Source organism: Protopterus annectens, chromosome 5.part0 (genome assembly GCF_019279795.1).
Source record: "Protopterus annectens isolate FY-2018-M chromosome 5.part0, PAN1.0, whole genome shotgun sequence".
Taxonomy (NCBI): domain Eukaryota; kingdom Metazoa; phylum Chordata; order Ceratodontiformes; family Protopteridae; genus Protopterus; species Protopterus annectens.
In genome coordinates this window covers 1,738,292,087-1,738,313,111 of record NC_056735.1, presented here as the reverse complement: position 1 = coordinate 1,738,313,111, position 21,025 = coordinate 1,738,292,087, and the positions used below count along the sequence as shown (strand labels likewise).

The window sequence follows — 21,025 nt, the reverse complement described above, 5'->3', positions numbered from 1 at the left end:
TTTCCAACTACAAATCCGGATGCAGCAACCGTGGCAAAAGCCCTAGTAAAAGAAATAATTCCCAGATTTGGCATACTGGAAAGGATTTATAGCGACAATGGGACACATTTTGTTAATCAGACGATTCACCAGCTTGGGAGATTCTTTGGAATCTCCTTAAAGAATCATTGTGCTTACCACCCACAGTCTGCAGGACTGGTGGAAAGGTACAATGGAATTCTATAAAACAAATTGAGGAAGCTAGTGAGTGAGACACAGAAAAACTGGATTTGCTGCCTGCCTTTGGCACTGCTAAACATGAGAACAGTTCCAAATGTAAAGGGTTTGACTCCCTTTGAAATGATATTTGGAAGGGCATATTATGTGCCACAGTGGAAAGCTCTCATGCCTGCAGAACTAGAGGCTGACAGCTCATTAGCTAGATATATGAGAAAACTGTTAACAAATAAAACTGTTTTGCAGTTGAACTCTTTTTCAGATAAAAGACAGACCAGACCGTTAGAAGCAGTGCTGACTTAGGTGTGGTTGAAGGTTACGAAGAGGAAGAATTGGGCGAGTCCAAAGTGGGGAAGGACCGTACCAGGTAATGTTGGCAACACCTACTGCAGTCAAAGTTGCTGAGAGGTCGTCCTGGGTCCATCTGACGCACTGTAAACCGGTAAAGAATTTTCAACTTGATAAACATTTTGGGACTGATACACAACAAAGGCAGGATGGCCAAGAGCAAAACGAGTAAAAAATACAGATCAACCCCAAAGATGTTGCTTAATCATCTTGTTGACTATGCATTTATTGACTATGATTGCGATGACCTTCCTTTTGTTGTGGTTTTTCCTACATGTAACCACACAAGTGAAAGTGGAGAGACGTGATGAACTGTCTATAGACTGGCATCCAAACTTTAACACATACCTAGCTATGAAGCGTGTATATGTAGAGACTATGAACACTTCAAATTGCTGGGTTTTGTACTGCTATACCAACAGCATATGGAGTACTGTTAATGTCCGCTGTCCCCTTGGGGATAAATGAGACTTGGGAGAATTTACTTTTTGATACAGGATCTGTAAGATCACAAGACAAAATTGCATTGTATTTGCCTATTACACAGAAGGGAATTGTATGTTTTTATAAGAATGATACACTTCAAGTGGGTTGGAGTAACTGTAATATAACCATATCTTATAAATGCTACATTAAAGTTAAAGATAGAGGCACTGTTTGTAATACGAATTATGATTCATATTTGAGATTAATGAAAACAACATTAAGTGATGTGCAGAGAAATCCTGTTTTGCATAAACAACTGTCTATTATAGACAAGAAAATGTTTCATTCAGAATTAACCCGCATCAGTACTAAAGTAGAAAACTGTTATTTTGTTTGTGGGAAAAAGGCATACAAATGGCTACCTGAGAATTGGTCCGGCAGTTGTTTTTTGGGTTATCTGGTTCCAGCCATAATACATACTGCAGAATTACCTCTAGGTAAGATACGAAATGTGAGAGATGTAGCTCGGAAACCTGAAGGTCCAATTGGAAAACCTGTCAATCCAGTGGGACAAATCGAAGCTGGTTGGAAAGACCATCATTCCGTAAAAAACAAAGAAAAATTGACTCGTATGGACTTGAGTGACAGTGTAATATCCTGGGCTGGAACACTTCCAGCATATGGAGCAGTCAAATCGATCTGGGAGTTGAGAAAGCTGTCGAAACTTCTCAAAGTAATGAGTAATGCAACTTTTTCTGCTCTCGAACTAGTGACTGATGAACTGAATGCAATGAGAACTGTAGTGCTACAAAATCGAATGGCTCTTGACTTCACCCTAGCGGTAGGGTAAAGCGTTGGCGCTTATCAAAGAAGAATGCTGTGCGTTTATACCAGACAATCGACATGAAATTAATGACCACCTAGAGGTAATACAGCAGGTATCGGCCATGACTGAACCAGGCCCAAACCCACTGATGAACTTTTTCCAGAGTCTGTTTGGTGGGTGGGGTTCTATCCTAATGAACATCTTGATTGCTATTTGTGCTGGTCTGCTCCTATTAGGAGCACGCGTCTGTTGTGGGATTCCCTGCATGAAAAGATTGATCAAAGATTTTATTGATATATCTGTAACTGAAACTTTGTACCAAGACATTGAGTTCAGAAAGAATTTCATCTGAAATTAATTTTTCTAAGTATAAACTAAATGACTTACCTGGTTGAAAGTCCTTAGAGGAGAAGGCCAGGGGACGAAATTACATTGTTTATATTTCAGAATAGAATAAAAGTATTAAAAGGGAGGAAAATGTTAGGAAAAAAATGTATTTGAACATATATAAAGTGCTAGTTAAAAAGCAAATAGTATATAATGCATTTTATTCTATTAATAATATGGCAATGAGAATGATTTTACATGTAATTGCTTGAAGCTTTGGAACTGCAGTGTATCTGAACTCTGACCCTGGCAGTAGTCAGCTCAGCAAGCTTATGTTTTTCACTAATGATTATCTGCTGGGTCAGGAAATTAAATGTACAAGGCATTGAGAATCTTCTTCTCCTTCCTCTGGGACAATTGGCATTGTGAATGTTACCAAGATAAGACACAGCTGTTGGAAGAATGTTGCAAGAAGAACAAAGAAGTGTATTACAAAACTGAACCAACTATTGTATTCGAGCAGGCTTGAAACCTTGAAGGAGTAACATTTACAGAAAAACATTATAACTGACCAGGTGCTTTGCAAGGCTGTATTATTCCCAAGGGAAAGCTTTTTTAAAAAAATATAACATCAGCAATCTTTATGAATAGAATACTGTTAGTAAAGTGATGTAGATGCCCTGTGACTAACCACGTCAGAAAGGTGGGCACAAACTAGAAAATAGAAACTATAAGAATTGTGTACTTCCTGTATCATGTCAGACAAAACTCTGTACTTGTATGGTTTTTTGCCTCCTGGTTACACTAGTAAACTTTTGCATCTAAGCCTCCTGTGTTGTTATCATTGTTTTTATTTAACAGTTTATATAAAGCATTAATATCTTTACAGGTTCTTATTTCATATAAATGCTCATATACTCTGTTTTTAGGTTTCCTATCTGTTTTACCAATGTAAAAACAATTACATTGGTTACAAAGGGCACAATATACAATTTGTTCAGACTTACAGGTATATTTTTGCTTAATGTGAATATCCATATTGTTAACTCTAGAAACAGGTCCTTCCTTAACATGGGTACGAGTACCTACACATGCCACATTTGGTCATCCGTCCATTTTTATTGGTATTAGTTAAATGCTGCCCTTTTTCAAAGGAATTATTTAGATTGCTACCCATTTTAAAAATTATAATAGGCTTTTTATCAATATGTACTCTCACATTTCTATCATGAGCCAAAATGGACCAGTTCTTATTCAAAATACCTCTGATATCTAAACTGTATATTGTGAAAGTAGTGATAAAAGAAGTGTTACAATTTACATCAGCACATTCACCATTAAGGACGGTAGTATTGAATGCATAGTCTTCATTTGTTAAAATTTCTGCTAAAAGAAGGGTATAAAAATTCCTTTACCTTTGGTCAACTACTTCTAAAATAACTTCATTTACCAGTTTAAATAGATACCCTCTCTTTAGAAACATATCCTTTAGGGTGTCACATTCATTCAAAAAATCCTCAAACACTGATACCATATGGGCAGCCCATACAAGCTGTCTCTTTATAATGGCTCTTTTTTGCTTTTGAGGATGAATACTGGTAAAATGTAATAGTGAATTAGAATAAGTATCCTTTCTATGTATTCTTGATATAAAACTTTTGTGCTTATAATCTTTAATTAACATGATATCCAGAAATGCAATCCTATCCAAATTAAATTGATATGTAAACTTTAAAAATGAGGTAGTTGAATCAATATATTTTATAAAATCACTGACAATGCTATAAGGTCCATGATAAAGTTATAAGTAGATTAATTGACAAAGTTACAGAATTAGACTCAGCAATTTGAGCACACCGACAGTATATAGATTTCAAAAGTGAGCATTTTAGAATTTTTAAGAGTATTGATGAGTTAAGTAACAACATTAAGTTTTGTAAAATTAAAAAATTAAATAGAGACAAAATGGAATACAGTAAGGGCATTGCATATCCTAACCCACCACCATCCCAGGAGTGGGGTAATAAATATAATAATCATGAAAATGTGAATGCTAACGCTAATAATGGTCCCCAGGCCAATTTTACACATGAAATAGGTGAAGATTATTTTTTAGACAAGGAAGAATACCCTCCCCTAAGACGCTCAGAGCGACTGAAAAACAAAACCCCCCAAATAAGCAATTTGAGGGAAGAGAATTACCCAATACATCCCCACACCAGCAATCAATGGAACAGAGGGAGGGGGGGTATGAATACCAACAGGGGTGGGAGGAATTTTCGCAACAGGAATTGGTCGAACAGGAAATAGATTATGGTATGAATCCTGTATCTAATAGCATAGGCAGTAGTGAAATAAATTCTACCTGTAATAATGACCATATTTTACCAACTCGTTGTATTCTAACCAACAGTTCGGGTGATTTCAAAGTATATAATTTTTCAAATATTGAACTCAAAGAGCAATGTGATATTTTCTCTAAAGGATTTACTTATGTTCCTTGGCAACGTAGTAATATAGCAGAGACGTTGATGGATTTGAAATTATACACCTGTAAAATTAACTTTAAGGTTTTATTTCAGAATTCCTTTCCCATTCACCCCCCCCCCCCCCCAACCCTTTGGCTATATCTAGTGTATACAATCCTCCCTTGCATCCAATGGTCACTTTATTTGAAAAAATATGTGAACTGGACATTAGAGCTTTACTTTCCAGTTATCGAAAAGGGGATGATTATAATACTCATGAAGACGTTACTATTAAAAAAATTAAAAGGTTTTTAGATAAGGTTAGAATAATGAAACCTGATAAAGGAGGTGGGGTAGTTCTTATGAATTTGGAAGGCTAACAGAAAAATGTTATTTATACTGAACGGGAAGGCATATATTAAGTCCTCTATTAGTGAGGTGAATGGCGCTTATTTAAAAATTAAGAATGAATTACAGGACTTATTCATTGATGTCCTGAATTACTTGACAGTTATGCACCCTAGACTAGTGGTCATATTTGGTCGTCCAAAACTACACAAAGACCTAACACAACCCCCCCATGCAACCCATTGTTGATTCCAAGGGTTCCATTACACAACCCCTAGCGAAATACATAGATTCTAAGCTTAAGAAATTCATATACCAAGAACCACATATATGTAAAGACTCATGGGGATTTTTAAAAGAAATTAATAGAATTCCCTTTAAGGAGTCTTACATGTTACTGACTATAGACATAAAGGATTTATATTCAGTAATCGCCCATCAGGAAGGTTTAGAATGGTTCAATGAATATTTATATGAAAAGAAGGTTGAACACTTTGATGTGATCATGTACACCCAGCTGATGGACACTATATTAAAGAATAATTTAATTTTATTTAACAATGAAATCTTCCTTCAGCAAGAAGGGGTAGCCATGGGATCAGCATGTGGGGGCTTATATGCAAATATAGTAGTTTTACAATGGGACAAGAAACATCTTTTTTGTTCTAATTTTTATAAATACATTAGATACTACACACATTTCCTTGATGACCTTTTTATCCTATGGGATGGACCTTATAGTATTATCAGTGATTTTATAAAATATATTGATTCAACTACATCATTTTTAAAGTTTACACATCAATTTAATTTGGATAGGATTGCATTTCTGGATATCATGTTAATTAAAGATAAGCACAAAAGGTTTATATCAAGAATACATAGAAAGGATACTTATTCTAATTCACTATTACATTTTACCAGTATTCATCCTCAAAAGCAAAAAAAGAGCCATTATAAAGGGACAGCTTGTGCGGGCTGCCCGTACGGTATCAGTGTTTGAGGATTTTTTGAATGAATGTGACACTCTAAAGGATATGTTTCTAAAGAGAAGGTATCCATTTAAACTGGTAAAGGAAGTTACTTTAGAAGTAGTTAACAAAAGGGAAAGGAATTTTTATACCCCCCTTTTAGCAGAAAGTTTAACAAATGAATACTACCGTCCTTAATGGTGAATGTGCTGATGTAAATTGTAACACTTCTTTTATCACTACTTTCACAATATACAGTTTAGATATCAGAGGTATTTTTGAAACTGAAAGATTTTTTTGGCTCATGATAGAAATGTGAGAGTACATATTGATAAAAAGCCTATTATAATTTTTAAAAGGGGTAGAAATCTAAAGGATTCCTTTGAAAAAGGGCAGTATTTAACTAATACCAATAAAAATGGCCGGATGACCAAATGTGGCATGTGTAAGTACTGTACCCACGTTAAGGAAGGACCTGTTTTCAGAGTTAACGATATGGATATTCACATTAAGCAAAAATATACCTGTAATTCTGAACGAATTATATATTGTGCCCTTTGTAACCAATGTAATTGTTTTTACATTGGTAAAACATAGGAAACTAAGAGTATATGAGCATTTATATGAAATAAGAACCTGTAAAGATACTAATGCTTTACATAAACATATCTCTGTGAATAGTGAACATTCCTTTTGTTTCTTTATAATTGACAGCATTGATATGAACATTAGGGGTGGTGCTTGGTCTATCTTATTAGAAAGGAGAGAATTATACTGGCAGCTACTATTAAATGCTAGCAATTGGCCAGGTTTGAATGAATGCCTTTCTATTAATTCCCTTTTAAAATTAAGAGCACTGAGAAGATAGTATGTATTTATTTATTATTCAACACTATAATAAGGACGTATTTGGTTTTACTTGTTTTTAAATGTGTTTAAACACCTACAGTATAATACATATTTTAGTATTTTGTTCATTGACTTTAAGGGGGTGCAGCTTTAACCATGCGATTTGTGAGACAGTCTTTAAAAATGCTACTTGTAAATTTAAAATTGTCTGATGAAGTTCTATTGATGGGACGAAAGTGCTTACCACTTTTCATCTTACAATAAAATCTTTATTTGTGGACTACCAGTGGATCATTTTTGTGCCTCATATTGTGAGATACCAGTGGTTTCTTTTTGGAGTCGTTTCCTAACCACCTCTGCACTTTGGTCATGGTTTAGTAAAGGTATGCAAAAAAGTCCAAGTAGCAGGTTCAAGAACAGAATTAGCATCTAAGCCTTTGGAAAAAGCACCAGGAGAAGCCACAGCTCTAGTGGAATGAGCCTTTACAGAAGAAAAAGAAATGCTCTTGCCATGAAAAGTGTAACAAAAGGAAATAGCCTTTGAAATCCAAGTGGAAATAATTTGCTTGGAAACAGCCAAACCTAAAGACCTAGAATGAAAGGAAACAAAAAACTGGTCAGATTTTTTGATAGGTTTAGTTTTATCCAAATAAAATCTTTGCTGTCTAAATAAAATCTTTGCCGTCTATGCACATCTAAGGTATGCAGCACCCTCTCACTATCAGATTGCGGAGATAAGGAAAAAAGTAGGCAAATTAATAGACTGATTAAGTGACAACTCATTAACCATCTTGGGCATGAAAGAAGGATTAGTATGCAAGGACAACTTGCCCTCATGAAATATCAAAAAAAGGTGGACAAGCCATAAGGGCTTGCAACTCAGACACCTGTCTGATAGAAGAAAGAGCTAACAAAAGAACTGTCTTCGAAGAACAATATTGCAAGGAAGGTGAAACAGGAGACTCAAAAGGAGCTTGAGTCAATTTTTTTAAGAATGAAATTAAGATCCCAAATTAAGATCCCAGGGAGGAGGAACAGGCTTACTAGGAGGTCTAATATTAAGGACGCCTTTAAGAAATTGCTTAGCCTCAAATCTAGAGGATAACAGGGGAGGTAGACAAGCAGACAGAGTTGATAAGGGGGCCTTAATAGAAGAATAGGCCAAACCAGCATTGAGCAACTGACACAAATAAGAGAGAACCAAAGGAACATCCACAGAAAGTTGGTCCAGGTCACAAGAAAGACACCAAATAGAAAACCTCTTCCATTTAGACAAGTAGGATTTCCTAGTAGTAGGTCCCCTTTCCTCCTGCAGGGCCTGCAGCACATCCTCAGAAAAAAAGGTGTCTGAAGGGTCACTCGATATTGGATAGCCAGATGCCATACCAGAAGTGCCAGCCAGCAAAGACGGTAAGATCTCGTACCCCCCCTGTTTGTTGATATACCACATGACTGTGGTATTGTCTGCAAATACCTTGACAGGCCCACGAGAGAAGAGAGGATGAAAGGCCTGAATAGCCAGCATAAGAGCCCTCATCTCTTTGATGCTGATGTGCTCCCTCTGCTGACGAGGCGACCACACTCCCTGAACCTTCAGGGAGCCAAATGTCACATCTGAAGCGTCTTTGAACAGATCCTGAGAGGGAAGAGCCCTGGATTCAGAGACAATTGGTGGTTGCTGAATCCACCACAGAAGTTCTTTCTTGAGACATAGGAGAAGAACACGAAAGTCTAGAGATGTGCATGCTGAAGCCACACCGACTTCAGAAACCACTGGAACTTCCTCGTGTGGAGTTTGGTCACAGGGAGCATTGGAATGGTGGAAACCATGAACCCCAGAGCTCTCAGAAACTCCCTGACTGTAATGGTGGCCAGGAGGAAGAAGAGTTTGAAAGAAAGACATGAGAGTTAATGCCTTTGGACTAGTGAGGGATGCCAGCACTGGTACCATCTGAATCCTGCAACCCAGAAAGACATGATCCTGAGAAGGAGTCAGGGAAGACTTTTTAAAGTTTATTGTGAACTCCAGGCTCTGAAGAAGAGAAATGGTAAAATGCAGATTTTGCAAAAGGACCTCTGGAGAAAATGTCTGAATCAGCAGGCTGTCCAAATAAGGAAAGATTTGGTTCCCTTGAAGCATGCAAAAGGCAATCACAGGAGGAAGGCATTTGGTGAATACCCTTGGGGCAGTAGAAAAGGCCAAAGAGCAAAGCACAGAACTGAAATGCCAGAAAGCAACAAAGAAATGCAAAAAATCTCCTGAAAACAGTTTGGCTCAGAATATGGAGATAAGAATCCTTGACACCCTGAGACACCAGAAAGGCCTGAAGGAGGAACAGAGGAAAAAGGGACTGAAGGGACAACATCCCAAAGGAAGGCACCTTCAGAAAAGTGTTTAGACGGGAGAGGTCTTGAATAGGTCTCCAAGTACCTTCTTTTCTGGGCACTAGAAACATACTTCAATAAAAACTTCAATAAAACCCTTTCCTCCTTTGGGACACAGGCACCTCTTGAATAATGCCGAGACAAGAGGTCTTTAAGAACCTCTGGGGAAAAAAGGAAGTTGTTCCCAAGGAGGCTGAGGAATGCCCATAAAAGAAGGGTGGGAAATCCAGACCATGAAGTACCCTTCCCGAATGATTGACAGAACCTAAGTATCCTGGGTGATTTGGAGCCAAACAAGAAGAGAAAGGTGAAGAGAAAAAGGAATGCAGCTGGGAACAGGAGGATAGTCAGACAGCATCTGGTTTGTCAGGAAAGGAAGGCTTAAGAATCTATGCAGTCTGAGTGGCCATAGAAGGGGCATCTGCTGCATCATAACTACATTTGATAGAATGAAGAACTACTGAGAGGAAGTCCCAAGCAAGGAAATAGTAGAAGAAGATTTACTCTCAGTTTGGAAAATCAGAAAGAAGCTTACAAGCCTGAGAAATAAGAGCCAAGACATATCTAGAGATATGGGTCTGATAATTAATAGCCTTAAAAGCTAGGGTAGCCGAAGTATAAACCTTCTTACTCAGCCTATCCATGGTTTTACTGTCCTTGTCAGAAGGCAGTAACTTGGACAGAGGCTACAGACACCACAGAGGGGTCAGCAGCAGGGCATTTAAACAAAAAGGAACAATCTTCAGGCACCCTATAAAACCTATCAGACTTCTTGAGAGCAGGGGGCAAAGAATCCAGAACTTTAGAGGCAGTGGAAAAAACATCCAATAAAGCAGGCAAGACAGGAGGAATGGCCGTAGGTTTAGGAGATTCCATCTGCAGTAACTCCTAGTACCTCTTATGGATATTTGAAACCTGGCCACAATCCCACTTGAAAAATTCCATCATCCTAGAGATTTATGTCCTCAACAGAAATTTCCTCAGAAGGATCATCTAGAGTATGAGAATCCTCCTCCTCAGACCCGTAGTTTAAAGGAGAAGGAATCAGGGTAGAATATGCAATATTTATTTATTTATTTTATTTTATGTTTGTTAACGGGGGGCTGTCTGACTGAGCCGAAAAGGCCCTTTTTCAGCAGAGGCCCGGGGAGAAAAGCTCCACAAAGGAAAATTACAGACACATTTAGTTATTTAGACATAATCAGTATGCACACAAATTACAAGAGACATGTTTTTTTATGCGGCACATAAATATTTACAGTGGAGAGAACAAACAAAAACATATTAATTTTAAAAATAAAGGTAATTAATAGATTTGTGGTGTACAGCTGAAATTTGGAACATAGGTAGAATACATGCATAGTACACAGGTACAGTACATACATTGTAGATTAGCCAGTGTTTGTAAGACTGAAAACTATTATCAAGTGCTCTAGATTTAGTATGTATATGTTATCCGCTTTCACTAGCCTGGGGAGCAATCATGGCACTGCCAACTTTGCTTGAGATGTTGCCTGATGAGGTCTTTAAATGATGTGTTTTGCATTCTAGTAGGGACAGAGTTCCATTTTTTAGCCAATGAACTACTATATAGTGCATCTCCTAAGCTATTGTAACTGTTGGTGACTTCTAGTAGTAGTTTGCTTGCTGATCTAAGAGGCCTTTTGGCAGAGTGATGTTGTACTAAGTTTTTGAGGGCAGGACACTTATTGGGGAGGTAATAGATAAAATGACAGAGGCAGAGCTGATTGTAGGTTAGGAGGTTGGGCAGTTAGGAGGTTGGGCAGTTCAAGCCAGTGGAGCTGTCTCAAAGCAGTACAGTGATGAGTTCTATAAGAGCAATTTGCAGCAAAGCGGGCAATTCTGTTACAGCAGGCTTCCATTTTGCTTAGTTCAGTTTTGTTGAGATTAGTCAGAATGGGAGATGCACAGAGTAGGGTGGATAGAAGTTGGGAGTGAGCAATGGCTGATCTTGTGTTGTTGGTAAGAAATGGTTTGATACGGTAGAGTGACCCCAGTTTGGCATGTACTTTTTTAATATTTAAGTTGAGATGACTATCAAATTTTAGGTGGAAGTCTATGGTTATTCCCAATAGCTTAGCCTGTGCCACTGGAGCAATTGGAGTAGCATTTGTGGAGTAGATAGTGAATCGACTGTTAGTGTTTTTGTTAGAACTGGTTATAATCATAAGCTGAGTTTTCTTTGGACTGAGGATAAGTTGGGCTTTGGTAAGGTAGTTTTCAGCGTCAGAGAATGCTAGTCGAGTTGTTTGCAGGAGGGTGGGAATGTTTTGAGCAGCACAGATTAAGGTAGTGTCATCTGCATACTGAATTATAAATGCATGCTGTGTGGTTGTATGGAGGTCATTTGTGAAGACTGTGAATAGTAGTGGTCCTAAGATAGAACCCTGTGGGACTCCTATAGTTATGGGCAGCTGAGGAGAGAGAGAATTTTCCCATTTCACAGCTTGGTACCTGTCCTGTCAGTTAAGTAGCTTTGGAACCAGGTAAGAGTGGAATTTGATAGATACTGGTTTAGTTTGTTTAGCAGGATTTGGCGTGAGACTGTGTCAAATGCTTTGGACATATCCAAAAAAAAAAAAAAAAAAAAAGGAGTTGACACTTGTAGGCCTTCATTTTTGAGACGGTTTACTGTGTCTGTGAAGCAGAGGAGGGCTGTAGTGGTACTATGGGCAGGTCTGAAACCATGCTGAGTAGGTGACAGGATGTTGCTGTCTTGGAGATAGTTTAGCATGTGGGTATGGATGCATTCTTCTAGGATTTTGGCCAGGGGAGAGTAAAGCAATGGGTCTGTAGCTATTAAGTTCAGTGGAGGTCCCGCTTTTATGTATGGGTGTAACATAGGATATTTTCCAGAGTTTGGGCACATAGCTTTCAACAGCTGGTCTGTTTATGAGAGTGGAGACTGGGATAGCAATAGCATCTGCTGTGAGTTTCAAGAAATAGCTGGAGAGTAGGTCGGCTGCTGTTGATGAGGTTTTTAGTTTGGAGAGCATGCTTTTGATTGAAGTGGTGGAAACTGTTTTGAGGGTAATGCTTGTATTAGTGCTATTTGTGTTGGGGGGGATAGTGAGGAAGGAACTGTCCTGTGATACTAAGGACAGAATTGAGTTCACAAAGTGGGAGTTGAATTGTGTTTCGATGGAACTTTAGTGTCAGGGGTTGTTGGTTTGGGGGTAGCCTTTTGGGTGGATTTCAGTAGCTGGTTTACATTTTTCCAAAGTTTTTGCGGGTTGTGTTGGTATTTAGTTTGTAATGTTGTGTAGTAGGATTTTTTGTCCAGCCTGATGCATTTTTTTGCATGGTTGTGCAGTTCTTGGTACTTAGGCTTTGTGTTTGTTTTTTGATAGTAAAGCCAGTCAGAGTCTCTGGACTTGAGGATTTGTTTGGTTTCTTTACTGAGCCAGGGGTTTGTAGAGGTTCTAACCTTGATTTTGCGCAATGGAGTGACAGTGTTTAGGTGTTCTAAAAATGTTTTGTTGAAATATGCTACAGCCTGATCAAGTGGGAGGGTTTTTAGGGGGGGTCCAGTCACAGTTACAGAGTAAAGTGTTGAGGACCTCAGGAGAGAATTTGTGTTTCTAGTGGATATATAGTTAGTAGTTTTGCATTTGCTTGTTCTACTATGTATAAAGTATATTATGTTGTGGTCACTTAAGGTGCCTGGGAGACTGCCTGTGTGAGGGTACAATGTGGGGTTGTTAGTTAGGACCCAGGCAAGGATAGATTCCCTTTTAGATTTTTTATCACATCTAGTTAGAATTTGGACTAGTTGGTGGTAGCCATGGAGATTTATTTGATTACTTGGTGGTTCTGATATACAGGTGAACCAACCTAGGTTGAAGTCCCAAGTTTGTGAATATGTGGAAGAACACCAGGATAAGAAGTCTTCAAGGCTAGCAGGTGTATTACCAGGTGGAATATAGATCACAATTGTGGTGATGACCTTTTTAGGGTGAAGCTGAAGTTGTGAGATAAGTATATCCCAATTATTGGGGGAGGGGTAAGAGTTTGGTATAAGTTGGACTTGTACAGTAAGGCAGCTCCACCCCCTTTACAAAGTGGTCTGTCTTGTCTAATGATATTGTAGCTGGTAGGGAGAACTTCTGAGTTAGCTATGTTTTTATTTAGCCAGGTTTCTGTTAAAGCAACTATGTCTGGGGAGTAGTGTGCTACTGTGGCCTGGAGTTCAGGTATTTTATTTTTGATACTTCTAATATTAATACTTAGCATTAAAAGATGGTTGGTTTGGCTGCTGTTGTTGATATGCCCAGGGATGAAGAAAGTGGGGTTATGTTCAGACATTTGTGTTGGAGCAGTTTGTGTTGGACAGGATGGATTTGGGCCTGGGTTGGGGTGGATATCCCCACTTATGGGGAGTCTGGAGTTAAAATGGTTATACAGATGTTGGAGTTTGGTGAGTAGTGAGAGAAAATATTGTGTTTTTTTGGAGTAGGAATGAGAGCATATGTTTAGTTCTGAATTGGTCCATTATGTAGTTCTTGAATAACTGTGGGCAGATATTATTATAATGTGTGGTGTCTGTATACGAGAGTGCATAATGTAGTGTTGTGCTACTAAGTTTAGGGATATTGCTAGAGTGATAACTTGTGGTGTTGTAAAGAATTATGAGAAGACAGAATAAACTTAGTTGTGTGATAGTCATGGTTATAAAGTTTAAGTTGTTTCTAGGTGGGGGGTCTGAATAGGAATTATAGGGTTGCACTATATGTGGATGGGGAAGTAGTGTGGGTAATGTAAAACATGCCTAGTGGGAATGAGAGTGATTGGGAGTATTTTGTGTGGACCAAGTTGGTGTGGTATAATGTGATATGACTTGAGGAGCTGTGATTGGTGGAGGTGATGTGATGGTGAGCTGTGGGTGTGGCTGTGATTACTATAAATGTAGAGGTAGTGGGGGCGGGAGAGAATAGGGGGCAGGGGAGCGGAGAGAGCCCGAGCGTTAGTGAGGGCGAACAGAGTGGAGCAGAGCCAACCAAGACAAGAGAAAAAAGTAAGTATTACTTTACAAATCGGAACACTTTAAACAAATTCCTGAGGTCTAATGGCTTACCGGCAAGCAGAATGTAATTGCTGAAGAGCACTTGAGTCCTGGTGTGAGACTAGAAATTTAAAGAGGACTCCATGCTCAGCAGGACTCTAATATAGACTTTGTATTGGGGGAGGGAGCTAGCACAAGGGGTGTAAACCAGGTGGAATGCAAAGAAACCAGAGAGGCAATCAGTGGAAATCAGTGAAGGCCTCAGAGGGGGTAAGTAATAATTCTAACTACCTGTAAAGTGAAGGAGAGAAGAGACAGCAAAGTTTATTAAGGTTGGGAGTGTGTCTTCACATTGACTTGCTGATTAGTAACCAGTTTGTGCACACATTAGAGTAGGGAGATACATTAGCAATGAAGGGGAATGTATAGATATGCAAATAAACAGGTGGGCCTCCAAGTGATACAAACTAAGACAGAAAGCACTGAGAGGGCTGCTTGATGGTTAATTTAATCACAGGGATGTGAATTAAATGTATACTGTCTATTGGACAGTTAGGATTACTCTACTAGCAGTGGGGGGTGGGGAGGACACAAGGCTACAACAGTCAGTTTTATTAGCAAGCTGAGAACCACTAAAAAATACTGCTAATATAATAGCTTCACTCTCATAAAACATACAAGTAGAATGCCTTGGTGGACTGACCCTGCTCTTGAGGCTCAAAATGTATATCCTTGTTTAGTTTGCAGTACTGATTCCTTTATACTGTATGAGTGGAGTGGTAGTCACAGACTGCAGATTTGCTTGAGTGTGCTAGGCAAGCAGAATGTAATTGCTGAAGAGCACTTGTGTCCTGGTAAGAAACTTGAAATTTAAAGGATGTAATGGAGTAATCATCAGAATCCACCTCAGAAAAATTCAATTCTCTGGGCCTTTTAGGGGAAGAAGAGGACCAAGGAGGAGCAGGAACCGAAACCCCTTGAGGACACCTCAATGACAGTAAAGCATTAAATAACCCCTGAGTAAAGGCCTGCCTCTCACTTTGTAGATCCCTAACAGCTGGAGAAACGTGATTAGTTTTGTTTCTTTTTTAAGGAGACATCCATCCTAGAAACCTGAGAAGAACCAGACTAAGAATGGCATTCCACAACTGTAGTAGGAACGTCTTCCCAAAGAGAAACTACGGAACTTTCTAGACCACTCGGAAACAGTCAACCGTGGTTCCCCCTGAATGCCCGAAATGGAAACCTGCAAAGCTTCGTCAGACATGCTGCCTGCCAGATCCTCACCGGCCTCCAACCCAGACGCGGTAGAATAAACTTACAAAACAACCAGGCAAGCCTCCGGGTTCGTAATAACCTCGGGAGAATCTCCCAGCAGAGGGTGGAGAGCAGAAGATTCCAGTCTTACCTTATGCACCTTCTTCTTCCCTGGCGCTGACCCTCAGGGCAGGAAGTTTCATCCATAGTACATGCAGCAAGAAGCTTAAGACGCTGGTTCTCAAGATACAATGAAAGGAAGAAAGCCTACTATGACGAGTTTTGAGGACAAACACCTGACAAATTGAACAAGATTTAATATCGTGAGCAGCACCTAGGCAGAGAGACACTTAGCAGTCTTTATGGGGAATCAGTCTCCCACACTGACATTTACACTTCCTGGATGACATTAACCCAAAACAGCACAAAACAAACAGAAAAAGTAACTAAAAATCCAATGGGGGTACTTATCTGCAATGAAACATGTTAAAAAAACGGATGGCGGTAACAGACCCGATGGTTAAAACAGCGTTGGGACTGGTGGCAAAGAAGTTCTAAGGACAGTACACCTGAACATCACCTTTATGCCCTACCCAATTAATGTATAGGTGATGTTCAGCATACCTTAAAACAATGGTAGACTTTGGTAAACTGGCTGGACAGTGGAATTCATGGCAGGGAATCCCCATTTGTAAGGAATACTGCGATGGTGAATACAAGATCATCTCTCGTGCTCAGCGTAGCATAGCTGGCTGCTGTTTTGTCACAAAGCGTCACTTTTCTAAAAGGTCTTGCAGAAAACAATACTTTTTGGGGGGTTGGCATAACAGTTAAAGTGTTCACCTAACAGACACAAGATACAGAGTTTGATTCTTCCCTTTAGGGTAGGAAATTTAGCAAGGCTTAAAATGACCCAAAAGGGGGGGTAAGTCTATCATATGAAACATGAAATTACTGAACCTGGAAACAGACCACCCGAAAGATAAACTTCTAATTTATACAGACTTTTTAACATATTTTCAATTCTGAGACCTTCACAGCTGGGAAAAACACAGAAAGAAAGAACTGCTCCGTCCTGCATCCTTAGCATTGTGTTTGTACGTGAAGGACAACTATAATTCTTGTAATGCTTTTATTATCTCACGCATTGAAGTTCCTAACGTATGCATAAGGAAGATTACAGCCACAGCTCTTAACCTCCTATCTCATGAATCAGGGACAACTTAAGAAATAATGAGGGACACGTTTAAAGTATTAGTAGTATTAACCTGAGACATTGACAAAATAAGATAATGTGCATCAATATGCATTTTCTAAAGGAAAAGCGTATGACTCTAGTTACTGTAATTACTTAACAGCAATCCAACACATTTTCTCTCAAAATGACCAGTTTTGGGAGGGATTAAGAGGAACACAGTTAAATTCGAAGCCAAAATCAGGGACAGTAAACTTGACAGATCAGAACTTGTTCATTCATTACATCCTTTCTTGATTACAGTGAAAAATGCTAAAAACTGAAACAGCTATATAACAAGCAGGAAGCAGACAATGAAAAATAAACACTCACCATGTTTTTCGCAAACTACTTTATCCATTGCCGTCAACTAAGAATTTTTACAAAATCAAATAAAACGCAACCATATAATGCGTTTATAAAATGTAAAAATCCTACCCAACGCAACCCAGTAGTATCATTGATTATTTTTACTTAAAACTAGTTTGGACAGTTCAAGTCATGTGACATTTGCGTTCTGACGTAGATGACATACGCATTTTTAATTTCTTTGGTGGGAACTGGGAAGGTAGTAAGGACAATCACTGGCAAATTGTTGTTGACAAGTGTATTAAACCATATTAATTTGCCAAAACTTGGGTTATTTCCGATTTTTCTTTAGAATCCATTTCTCTCCCTGGCCTCATAGAATCGCAATATTTATAGCAAAAGTGTGTGCATGACAGTTAATAATAATACCATGTTGTTGTAGTAGACTATGCATAATTACTACTGTGTTAACCTATAAAATCTGTATGGACGTAGACATTTTTTGATCCCCTCCCCGTGCGTTTATGTAAATACACCCTTCTGGAAATGGTTATATGCTGTGGTACTGTCTCACCAAACCTTTAAAGAATGCATCTGAACAAAAACATATTTGCATACGAAAGCAAATGAATAGAAAATGTGTGTTTTTAAATGCAAGATAGTTTATTTTCACACAACTTGCCGCATACCTCACAACCGTACAGATTTTGTGCTTGGTCTGTTCTCTATAAAACTGGTTTTCTCGCAAATAGCTGAGGACAAACGTGACTAAATGAAGACATCCATATGAGTTTCAGACTTCAAATCCTTCAGAAAATGTATGCTAACACTAATCCTGATATTCTATGAACCTTCTAAAGTTCATATGTTTGAACCCCCATCATTTTAGGCTTTGTCCAGATTTCTTGTGTGCTGAGACAGAGGCTGACAGATGTGACTTGCTGTTTCTGATGAAAGGTTAAGGTGGGGACTCGTGGAAAGTGACAAAGCTACTAGAGCAACCCGAGTTCCGTTATTTCAATTAAATTTCATATAAAAACCAAACACTTCATATTGCAGTAATTGTTTTCCCCCCGATTTTGTATTACTATATATCACATGGATATAATCTCAATCTCTCTCTCCCCCACTCTTTACTATCATTTAAGTAGTGTCGCATACCTCTCAACTGTCCAGATTTTCGCAAAATGTCCAGATTTTTACCTCATATTTTTGCTTTGTTCCTCATAGAATTTTGGTTTTCTGGCAAATCTTTGAGGACTGAAGTCAGAAAAATAATAATAGACATTTTAATTTCAAACTTAATACCCTTCAGAAAATCCATGTTAATGTAAAGCCTGTTATTCTATCAATTTTCTAAGTTTGTTAAGAGCAATATTTAAAAATTATTCCTATTTCTGGGCCTTTGTTCCCCCATTATTTATGGATTTGTCCAGATTTCTTGCTCTAAGAGGTTGAGACGTATGGCAATGAGTGTTATGCTCAGATCTGTCAGTTTTATAGTTTAGCTATTTTTTATTTTAGTAGTACACTATGTGTTAGGTTTATAGTTAGTTATGTTTTGTTTTTCCTTCTGTGTGCTTTTTCCTGCTACACATACTGACCACCAAACCTTCAACTTTCAGCCAAACCCATTTGTCCCCTTGTCTAGGATACTCCCACTGGACAGCAGGATGAAAAACCTGAATCACTGGGGGGACCACAATGCCGTCCCTGAAGTGCATGCATGGTCCTCTGCACTCACAATAACAGTTATCGTCAATACAGCTTAGTGGTCAAATATTCCACCCTAGTCCAGAAACACCTGTTGTAGTGCCGTCCCTCCTCTGAAGGGTTATGACATTAGAAGGCCACAGACTTCCCCATCCCTCCCGGGACAGGTGTGCACATCCTCCTCTGTCAGATTCATCAAGCACCCAAGCTTCTGGTTGCCTGAGCTGTAGTCAGGACTTCATCCATCTGTCCAATGGTACTGGTTTAGTTAGTTTCATTAAAAGAAGCCAATTATACATTTTAATAAAATGCTTATGGCCCACTGAAGTCCTGAGATGAGAATTTCAGGACTGTGTTCCTGCAATTTATTTTTCTCAGGATTTACCCAGCTGAGCTGCCAACTTATTTGATGTGTTTAGCTAGTTTAATCTTAGTACATATGTTAGAATCAGGTTTATTTTTCAGTAATGACATTTCCCAACCAATTAGATTTGGTTCTAGTATGTTTTCTTTTTTTATTATTTTTATTTTTTATTTTAATTATGTGAAATGTAATTTTTCCAGTTAGTTAATAATACTTTTTTGAGAGTATATTTTGTATATGCAGTATGTGTAGATTTTTTTTTTTTTGTGTGAATGGGGTATTCTCTTAAATGATAAAGAAGGTAAAGTGGTAATAGATACTTGACGACATGAGTAGAATGGTAATAAATACCTGGTAGCAAAGGTAGGATAATGCTGTCACTCGTCTGGTCAGGATAAAACAGACAAATATTCATGGGTTCCGTTCAAGCAGCTTTGTAACACACAAACATATCAGGAAGGAGGCTTTGTAACTTAAACTTAAATAAACATAAACAGACTGACTACCACACTCATACATGTTAGCAATCTGTCTGTTCTCTCAAAATGTCACTGCTGCCTGCACGTGCTCACTATTTATATGCACATGCTACATCTGGAAATGCTTTTTAAAGATACATGCACACGCTCTATCTATATCCTCCCTCTTTGAGAAAAGATTCATATATGAAATGACAGTATTCAATGATATGCAATTTACAGAAATGATATTTTGACATGCAGTTATACAGAACTAATTAACTGACATGCAATCATGCAAAATTAGACACATATAAAACAATCATGTCCAGGTTGCTGTGTATTTTACAGTAGGACTAGAAATAACGAACAGATCATGTAACATAAAACTCAGAATTGGAACTAGTAATAGGGACTGACTTCAAGGAATGTTCAACTTTGGGCACGACTGGAACATCATCAGGAATGGGATTGGATACTGCAACATTTTCTTCTGTTCTTCAGCATGAACATTATCAGGGTTGCTCTGAGATATAGAGTCTGTATCACAGGTACAATGCTGTGATATCATTTCTGATACAAGAAGAAGATATCTGCAGTTTCTTCTGTACTCTGTACCCTTGGATTCCACTCAATAGTATCTCAGCTCAGCTCTCACTTGACCAGTTTGAGCAAAACATGTTGCCGTTTGCATCCTCACTGTCTCTCCTTCTTTTAACGGACAAAAAAAACTCCTCCTTTTGTCAAAGCTGGACTTCTGAGAAGAATGCTTCTTAAAAAGTTGGGCTTTGATTGCTCTTTTTTTAGCATTAGGCACCAACAAATTAGAATTGATAGGCAAGGTTGTTCTGGTTTGCCTAGATAGAAGTCGCCGAGCAGGCAAAACAAGTAGGTTGTCACAGGGTATATTTCTGAGATTGAGTAAATTCAAGAAGATATCGGTATTGTCACACTTTGACCTCTCTAGTAATTGTTTTGCACTCTGTATTGCACATTCAGCAAGGCCATTTGACTGTGGGCATTCAGGACTATTAGTAACATGGATAAAGTTCCATTCTTTTGCAAATCTCTGAAAGAATTGACTGGTAAACTGAGAACTATTGTCAGAAATAACTTTGTGTGTACTACCATGGACTGAGAAATGATGTTTCATCTTGGTAATAACATCACTGGACATTAAGTTAGGTAGAATATTGATCTCAAACCAGTTTGAATAAGAGTCGACCAACACTAAGTAATGCTGATTGTTCCACTCAAATATGTCAGTTGCTACTGTTGACCAATATAGTTCAGGAATTTGGCTTAGTTGAAGCTCTTTTTGCAAATGCTACTTAGTACTGTTGCACACTGAACAAGAAGAAGGAACTTCATCAATGTCTTTTAATAGAGAAGGCCAAAATACTAGTCTTCTCGCCCTTCTTTTGGTAGAATCAGAACCTGGGTGGTCACGATGCAAAATCTGGATATATTCATATTGTAAAGAAGTAGGAACAACTTTTGGAC

General features: G+C 38.5%; 1 protein-coding gene across 1 annotated transcript in view; it reads right to left on the bottom strand.

Annotated features, from left to right (window-relative positions):
• Positions 1-17,187, bottom strand: part of LOC122801872 (transcription termination factor 2-like) — a gene marked incomplete in the record, with an annotated part of 438,525 nt that extends 421,338 nt beyond the window's left edge. Inside the window, 1 exon segment of the mRNA XM_044071534.1 lies at positions 17,012-17,187. Within this exon segment, the coding sequence (XP_043927469.1) occupies positions 17,012-17,039 (28 nt within the window).
• Between the last annotated feature and the right edge of the window lie 3,838 nt (positions 17,188-21,025).